This window comes from Chaetura pelagica, unplaced genomic scaffold (assembly GCF_000747805.2).
Source record: "Chaetura pelagica isolate M959 unplaced genomic scaffold, ChaPel_1.0 scaffold42, whole genome shotgun sequence".
Classification (NCBI taxonomy): domain Eukaryota; kingdom Metazoa; phylum Chordata; class Aves; order Apodiformes; family Apodidae; genus Chaetura; species Chaetura pelagica.
Window position 1 is genome coordinate 376428 of NW_009952575.1, and position 9308 is coordinate 385735.

Genomic DNA, 9308 nt, shown 5'->3' on the forward strand with positions numbered 1-9308 from the left:
GAAACGAGTTTCTGTAGAGCCAGAACTGAAATAAACTTATTTATTTGAAGATTTCTGCTGCTGCTAGTAGTCAAGATGGAGAGCTTCCACCAATGTTGTTGGGCTTGCAGAGCGAGTTTTCATCTGCCAGGTGCCCTCTGGATATCTTCAGCTCACAGTCAGTGAGATGGTGCTAGTGAGGAATCATGATGTGAAAGTGCTGAAGTTCCTCCGGGAAAGCTTGCACTTGTTGTGTGTTGCTGCTTTGCAACCAGTGAGATAGAATTGATATAGCATATCTGATAAATTACCACTGCCTTTCTTGTACATGGGAGAATGAGACAGGTATCTGTAAGGCAGCATAAAGTGCCCAGACCAGTCACATTATTTTGCAGTTTTGCTCTTATGAGATATTGCAAAGAAACTTCCATTTTAGCAGAATCTTGATGAAAAATGCCCCCTTTCCCCTCCCCTAGGATCCAGCTCTGTTCCCTTTAAGAAGACTGTATCCTCAAATGTCTGTAAAAGTTTTTAGCCTCAGTTTTTCATTAACTTCTCTGCCTTCTCTTTGCAGATATGAATGAGGAGCGGTTGGGTGATGCCAGTGGAGGAGACAATGCTGAGACCTACAGTGACAAAGACACAGACCAAAGGAGTTCTCCAGACATGACTAAAGCCAAAAGTGGCTTCCCTCCTGAAAGCCCTGAAATTGTTTCAGTGGATGAGGTTGGTTATGCAGTTCAGAAAAATGGAGTGAGCACAGAGAGCCGTCCAGACAGTCCCAAGTACCACCCAGAGCAGAACCACCTCCTGATAGAAGGTCCTTCTGGGACAGTTTCTTTACCATTCAGTTTGAAAGCCAACAGACCTCCACTTGAAGTCTTGAAAAAGATCTTCCCTAGCCAAAAGCCAACTGTGCTGGAGTTGATCCTGAAGGGGTGTGGTGGTGATCTCGTGAGCGCTGTAGAGGTTCTCCTGTCCAGTCGATCTTCGGTGTCCAGTGGGGAGAGAACGTCTGCAGAATCTGATGGTCTTGTTTTGCCTTCAAACGGGCACATTTTTGAACATACACTGAGTTCGTACCCTATTTCCTCTTCCAAGTGGTCTGTGGGCTCAGCATTTAGAGTTCCTGACACGCTGAGGTTCTCTGCCGATTCCAGTAATGTTGTGCCAAATCCTCTGGCTGTACCTTTGCAGCACCCTTTCCCTCAGCCTCCACGCTACCCATTGATGCTGAGGAACACCTTGGCAAGAAACCAGTCCAGCCCTTTCCTGCCCAATGACGTCACCCTGTGGAACACCATGACGCTGCAGCAGCAATATCAGCTGCGGTCCCAGTATGTCAGTCCTTTCTCTAGCAACTCAGCCAGCGTTTTCCGAAGCTCACCTGTCCTTCCTTCCCGCTCGTCAGAAGATCCTAGGATCTCCATCCCTGATGACGGCTGTCCCATTGTGACTAAGCAACCAATTTACACAGAAGATGAATATGATGAAAGGTCTGATTCTTCAGACTCAAGAATACTCAACACATCTTCTTAGACTGCCATTTGACACATGATAGTTACATGATACCTGCAGTGCAGCTGAACTACTGGGCCCTAGGAGGAGGGACAAATACTCTACAAAACCCTTGCAATTGTATTAAATAGTGACTTTGCTTGGTATTGTACTATAGCAATAAAGACATAATTTATTTAATTTCTTGCACTTCACTGGATAATGCCAAATAGCAATACTCTGGCTTTAGTGCTGAGTGTGTATTACAGAGGAAAACTTTACAGCTATCAGTTACGGGACTCCGGAAGACTCGTAATGGAAACAGAAGCCCAAGGTCTACTTCGCTCCTTAACTCAGAAAAAATGGGGATGTTAAACTAGAATACTTGAATGCTGTTTTATAAGAGAGAACTCCTCAGGACATAAGTACTGAAACAAACGTAGTTCAATTGCAAAGGGACTAAAACCAGGACTTTACAATCTTATGCCAGTGATCATCCTAGCAGTGAAAGAAAAGGCAGAAAAAAGAAATATGCACATGAAACTAGCATGAGCTGCTTCTGTGCTGTTTGAGCTTTACATTTTTCAGAGATATAATATTAAGAGTTATTCTTTTCCCATGGCTAGTTTGAAATGTGTAACGTCAGTGTAAAACCAATTACAGCTGTGAATTGCATGAAGTGTATTGTGAAATGAACACCAGATTAAGCATTGTCAGGTTAATGTAGCATGCTAAGGACTCTAGAAAAATAAACTAAGATGATGATCTTGGTTTATGTCATTTATACTGTGCAAATAACATTTCTGAAGATAGAGAGATGATTAGTCCTCAGCCAGGGTTAAAATGTACAATTCAAACAACTGCAGTCAGGGGAAGCGTCTTTTTCCAAGTCTGGGTTCTGCTTCCCTGCCTTGTAGCTTGCAGCTGAGGTTAGTCAAATGTTGTCATCAGGAATGCTCTTGAGTTTCTGCAGACACTTTCAAGCTCAGCTGAGTACAGCCGAGCTTGTTTCAGTCACAGCAAGCAGAAAAAATCCCCAAAGCAATGCTGTCTGAATACTCAGAAGCATCTTTTTTTCCCCATACACTAGAAGTAGAAAAAAGGAAATAGGATATTATAGCAGGCATTTCTTTAAAATAATGTTTAGCCAAATGGCAGCTTCCCTAAATCTAGAAAAATAATGGTTAGAACAATTTATTGCATGTTTGCATGCATTGATTACACTGCATATCTTGTGTGTGTCAGAGTAACATTACGACTTGCTTCTGATGAGAAATGCCACTATAGTAATTGTCCACTTATAAGTTTGTTAAGGTTTTAGTGCCGTTTTTCCAACCATTCACAAGTGACTGCATCTGCTTGACAGCTGGCTTTTCCAAAATGTACTTCTGCATGCAGATGAAATGGCTGTCAGGCCTGTCATGCATATGGATTAGTCCCACACCTCAAAAACAATTGAGGCTGCCCTGAAGTTGGACTCTAAGGCAGATGGGCTTTAAAACTGTAATATATATCAGGCATGTTATCAGGTGTCATTGCTGATGTGAATGCCTGTGTTCTCATTTGGCATTTCACATTTTGTAAGATTTGTGCACCCAGTGAATCTTGCAATTTATAAGGGTGCTGAACACGCACAAAGAGGAGAATAAAATAATTATTTTATTTTCCTGGGGATAAATGAACAGAAAAATACTTTTTCTTGCACAATTTTACAACCTGTTCAGAAATGCAATTTTTTTTTGGTAATGCTATAAGGCAAAGACATAAAGGCAGGAGGAGGGAGGAAAGAAAATAAATAGCTTCTCTTATGGAAGCGTAAATGTGAAAACACTCGGAATTTTTATGAATACAGAATTACCGTTTAGTACTGACAAGTTTGCCTGCACTCACATGGCATTTGTAAATAAATTAATCTTCCAGCCACTCCAGAGAGAAAAGTAATAGGTAAAATAGGCTTGATCTTGCAAACAGAAAGGGATGAGGTAGTGAAATGCTGTGATCCAGCAGTTCAACATTATGGAAAAATTAAGAGCGAAAGGCAAGAGAAAAACTTATAGGTCCAGGAGTTCTGGTTTTGAGTTCAGGTACAGGCATCTCTGTAAACTGAGGTTTTGGTGTTTTTTTTAATTATTATTTTTTTTATTTGCCACAGAAGGTAATTAATTTCCAGCAGAAAGAGCACACAGTGTCACCTGCAACAGCTCATAGTGACATTACACACTATGGCCTGTGGGTTTTCAGAGAACAGAACTTTGTCATCTTGGAATTGGGACACATTTTTCAAAGAAAGGTGACCCTTGGCTAATGTGGAGTGAACTACTGTTATTCTAAATACTTGTGGTGAAAAAAAAGATTAAGTGGTATGATTTTTAAAATTAGATCTTTTTTGATAAACCGTTTTCTGAAAAAGCAAACAAGTTAAAATAATATTTTCTAGTGTTATAATACATCTTTTGACTCGATTCACAGTCACCTTTTATTTTCCCCCTGAAATAAAGTAAACCTAAATATGTTCAAAATCAAAACGTGCAAGCTTTGATGATGAACATTTTTTTTATTTTTTTTTATTATTATTTTTTTTTTATATCACACTGCATACTGGCTATCCAGATTAGTTTTTTACAAAATATGGACTGGCCTGCAATTATATCTTTGGTAAATGACTTTAGTCTCCCAGCCATATTTTCCAGGCTGGCACTGCAGACAGAGTTTTAAACTTGCATCTATGACACAGCGAGGACGTATTGGTGTGTTGGCCGGGCCTCTTTCTGCCCCTGCAGTGCCGGGACCTGCTCCACAGCTGCTTGCCAGGCTGGCGGGGGTGCCCACGCACTCCCACCGTCTCAGCGTGGGCAGACGAGGGGTGAGCGAGCCCCTTTTCTGCAGAACTCTGTGTCCCGCCCAGCAGCCGCCCCCACAGATTGGGTGGGTCCCAGCGGGGCTCAGGCCGGGCTCTCACCGGGCTGTGCCAGCGGTGCCGGCGCAGCGGGCGGCAGCAGCGCTGAGTCTGGAGCCCGCAGAGCGCCCTCGGCCCTGCAGCATCCCTTCCCGAGCCGCCGCGGCCGGGAAAGGGCCAGGCGGCACCCGAACCCTGCGTTGTCCAACTCCATCTTGTGGTTAAAAAGGGGTATTTCCATGTTGGAGCAAATGCTTCGTGTTGTGGAACGGCGAAGGGGTGTGAGTGAGGAAGGCATTGACGCTTGGGAACGCCCAGCAGAAAAAATTAATTTAAGCATCAAGAGCCTGACGAGGCCTTTGCTGAGGTCCAGAAGCCAAAGTGGGTGTTTTGCTTTGCTTTGCTTTGCTTTGTTTCTTTAGGGGTGCTAGAGCAGCTGTGGCTTTCTCGAAGCAAGAAAGCTTCAGCCCTTGACAGCTGCGCTGTTACTGATCCTGTTTGAGCAACTGCTCAGATGCTTCTCTGAGGTGCCCTGGGGCTACTTTTTGTCTTGTCAAGCAGGTGATTTCACTGCCAACTGGCTGTGAACGTGCACAAAACCAACAGGCACTGCCATGGGAAGCTCTCTCTCCTTGTTCTCAGAAGCATTGCAGGCCCAGAGAGCAGAGAGGTGCTCCCTGCAGGGGCCGGCTGCTGCCCCGGGGGCACGCTGCTTCATCCCTGCTCCTTGACCTCTAGCTGTAACAAGGCAAATGATGAGATGATGTAAACAGTAACAATAATGATTTCCCCCTCAGAATAATGCTGTGGAGACCCCTAATGCGATGCTCGCATTCTCCAGCAGCTCACACGCCTACGGATAAGGGAAGAGTCAGGGTGAGGGGCAAGTGCAGTGCAACGTGGATGTCCTGTCCCGAGCTCCTGCCTTTGCAAGTGATTGTGCTGCTCCCCCTGGAGCTCCCCGACTTACCCTCCTTAGGGGCCTGAAGGGCCACCTCTGCAACATTTGTTGGATGCTTGGTGAACAGGCTCACCTCACATTTGTGCTGACATCTTTGAAAAATGACTTTGATTCTTTCAGTATACTGTTTCAGTGATTCATTCTTTATGTGCATTTACTCAGCGGATGTGAGTGGGGAAATAAGATTGATGCTAAATTTATATGTTAATTTTAATATTGAAGCTATCCTGTATTTGAAGAATAAGATCAATTCTTCAATTTCATTTCTTGCGTGATATTGCATATTATCATTACTGGAAAATAAAATTATTTCTGAATGCATACTATCCAAACTTCAATTTTAGTGGATGTATATCTCTGAAGCATTATTCTTCTCCCTTTCCCTATGGCAACTAACTTGATTCAGTATTTTAACATTCTTGCACTAGTCTGCCACTGGAAGATAAAAAAGACAGGCTTCTCACCCTAAATGGTGTTTTGTTAATGTGTTCCCTGCACCGTCACAAGCAGATTTTGTTCATGACTCAGCATCTCTCTGTGGGCTGTTGCACATATGATACAACAGGAATCTCTGCATCCCTTATTAGAGATTAATTCCATTAATTTCCAAAATAGCAGCAGTGCTTGAGAACCATAGCCACATCTATATGCCCAGCATGTCCGTATACAGGATGAATCCTGACCTTAAAGGGAGGATCAAACCCTTAGAGCACTACCTGGAAGCAAAACCTGCAGAGGATGGATAGGGAGCACTACATACACAGAAAGCTTAGGCGCCTGCAGAGGGAGATGTACTTTAAGGAGGTCTGCTGCCAGAGACCAGGGTCTCTTGAAGCTGCAACAGAAAGAAAATACAGCACCTTTGGGAGTGTGGTTTGCTATTTTTTGTCTTTGCAAGCTGTGCAGGAGATTAAGCTGAGGAATGGACAGCATGATTTTTTGCAAGGTTACCTCCTTGCTCTGCACACTAACCTGAGGAAGATCACATAGATGAGTTTAAATTTCCAGTGTCTCTTTTTGTCTCTCCATGAGATAAGGATAACTGCTACCAGGATTTAATGGCTATTATCTGAAAATTCTTTAAAAACTGAAGTGCGCTGCAAACATGAGAGCAGAGCATAGTATTTCCCAAAGCACTGAGTATAAGATCTAGTTTCTAATTTTTTCTCTTCCAGAGAGAGAGGCTATAGCTTTCCCATAGCTGAACACTGCCTGTCTTCAGCAAGAGAATTCCCCTGAAAAGGTAAATTGAGGATAATCCTGAGATAATCCTGCATCCTGCCACTGGCATACAATGGCTAAAAGTTCTGAGACCTAAGGTAAACACTGCTTGGGTTTTTCTGTCATACTTGTGAGCCTGTAGACTTCTTACATTCCAACTTTATTCTCTGCAACACCTAGATAAAACCAGAAATACTGTGACAAAAAATAGTACTAATTGTCATTCCCCTCCCTAGTGGCAGTGAAAACCTCAGCAAAAGGTTGAGGAAAAGTGAGAAAGCACAGCTTAAAACATGAGTAAGTCTTCCCTTTATTCTAAGACAGCCCCACATGTGTGGCTCAGGCACTGAGGTCTGCAGGCTGAGGAGGAGCTGGTCTCCTCCTGGTCTCTCTGGGGCAGATGGGCACAGGCATTTGTCCAGGCTGTATGCATCTCAGCTTGGGGGCTGCAGTGTCTCAGAAGTGGGTGCATACTGTGGGAGAAGAGCAGTGTGAGAGTAGTGGCAAGGCAGCAAAAGTGACTGTGAAGGCACTTGTAGTGGCTAACGGAAGAAGTTCCTTTCCTGCCTTGTCATGTGGTAAAGCTCAAACACCCTTTCAGAAACACCTGGCTTGGGGGCCTAGTCCCCCTGCCCTGCCTACACATTGCTGAGATTCCTTCTTGCTACAGTGAATATAAACTGGAGCAAGACAAAATTCAGCATATACAGAGAAATAGAAAAGGGACACTGACATACACACAAAGAGACGTACTTCTTCGTTACTTGTCAAATCTAGACATTTTTATCATTTATAAGGATTACTTGACTGATGTGAAAAGGAATGCAGGAGCAACCCTGACAGGGCATTACACCTGAGGGAGTGCTGCTGTAAAAATTCAGGTTCCTGTTCCTCTGTCTCTGCATGTTAACCTCTTGGCTCACTCGCTAGGAGCAGGTTCCTGAAGGATGCTCCAAGCTGTTCACACAGCGCAACAGGCATCTTCCCTGGGAAGAGAAATTAATGGGTTCTCACCTTGATCCTACCTTGTTCCCCAGTAAAATAAAGGCAAAGCTTGATGTCTGATACAGCTACATATTTTATCTAGTGAAAAGCAACACTTTCTCAAGAAGAACAGTTCCCAAGCTGCAGAAAATTGTTTTACATGGCTCCATACTTACTGCAAAACCCTTTCCAGGAAACTTTAAAGCCCTTTATAGATTTGACCCCACACATAGCTATCTATTACATTTTAAACTACGTGGCTTAGTCACTAGCACAGTTATTGTCAGCTACATGTAAGTTACAAATTTTCTTCCTTGCTCCTTCCTCTGTAATTTCTTTTTTTCTAAGAGTCTGCAGAGATATAAACAAGAAGCACATTTAGCCACATATATTTTGCTTCTTTGAACTCCATTGCCAAATAATTAGTAATCGAAGACAAAGGAGCAGTGGGGAAGAAAAGTTAATTTATTTGAATTCTTGTTGAAAATACAAGTACTTCAAAACATAGGTGATAATACTTCTGAGTATTACCAGAAAGGGAGGTGGGGACTGGCTCCTTTTACCCACCCATACCTTCTGTTATTCTCATCTATGCTGGGTGAACCCAGAATAGGCATCAATCACTGTAATCCTCGTGAGTGCATGGGGACTGGGCTGGATTTTGGGTTGCTTTGTGGAACTGTGCAACAAGAAAGGAGAGAGGGAGGGGATAATTTCTGACCTTCAACAGCTTGTCCCAGGCGCAGGCCTGCACTATCAGAGGCTATGCTTGTGCTGCCATTGCCTTGAAAACGGAACAGTGTGATCTGCAGCAGGAGTCAGGCGCTGAGGGGAGCTGGTCTCACTGCCTGGCTGTGTCTGTGCCTCCCTCCTCCCCTGGAAAATTCAAGACAGGAGGTGTTAGCAGACTTGCATGATGCATAGATATACAAAGCTATGACTAATTCCCCAGGTGATTGGTATATATTTAACATGCAAATTCTGAAGGAAACATCCTGCTTGTTGAATTACTGCCCAGCATTCACATATTTCCTGATCTGGCCATCTCTTCTGGCTGCTGTTTTAAAATACTTTCACTTTTTCTGCACTCCCTTTGGTCTGGCAACAGGAGAAATAACTGTGGTTGTGCGTCTGGTTAGAAGAAATTGCAGCATTGCTGTCCTGCTCATAGTGGCTGTACTCAGAGTCCTCATTCCTTCACAGCACCGATCCTCCAGTTTTTTACACATTTTCTGTGACCTGAAAGCACAGGCCAAGACCTAGTTACTGTGACCTGGTTTTAATTAATCTGCAATGGCTTAAAATTACTCTCTGAAGGAACTTAAATAGATTTTTTTTGTGTGTTTGTTTCTCGTTCTTGTTCCAGTAGCACCCCAAAAGATCATTCATGCTGCAGAGCTGGTTTGTACCTCCAGTCCTTCAGGCCAGTGCTCCCTCCTCTTCAAGCTGGCACAGTAAAAGTTCAGGCAAAAATGTGAACTGTGTGTACAAGGTATTTGAGAGCTCCTTGGGAAATGGCTTGTATTTTTCCCTTCCAAATATCTTGAATTGCAACTGTCTTTTAATGCATCCCTGACCCGAGCTTAGAGAAGAAGGATTCAGCCACAATTTACCGTAACGTGTGTTATTCGGACATCTGTGTAAAGCAAAAGCTGTCTTGGACACCTTGACCTGGACATCAAGGGCGTGACCTCACCTTCCCACGACAGCCTGGCGGAACCTCAGCCGAACACGGGGCGGGTTCGGAAGCGCCCGCGGGCCCCGCCGCGC

At 43.8% G+C, this 9308-nt stretch overlaps 1 protein-coding gene across 1 annotated transcript in view; it reads left to right on the plus strand.

Annotated features, from left to right (window-relative positions):
* The window catches only part of DMRT3 (doublesex and mab-3 related transcription factor 3), a 9007-nt gene extending 7292 nt beyond the window's left edge, over positions 1–1715 (plus strand). Inside the window, exon 2 of the mRNA XM_009993620.1 lies at positions 554–1715. Coding sequence (XP_009991922.1) covers positions 554–1518 — 965 coding nt within the window. The 3' untranslated portion in view covers positions 1519–1715. The remainder of the gene's footprint in view (positions 1–553) is intronic.
* Positions 1716–9308: the final 7593 nt, after the last annotated feature.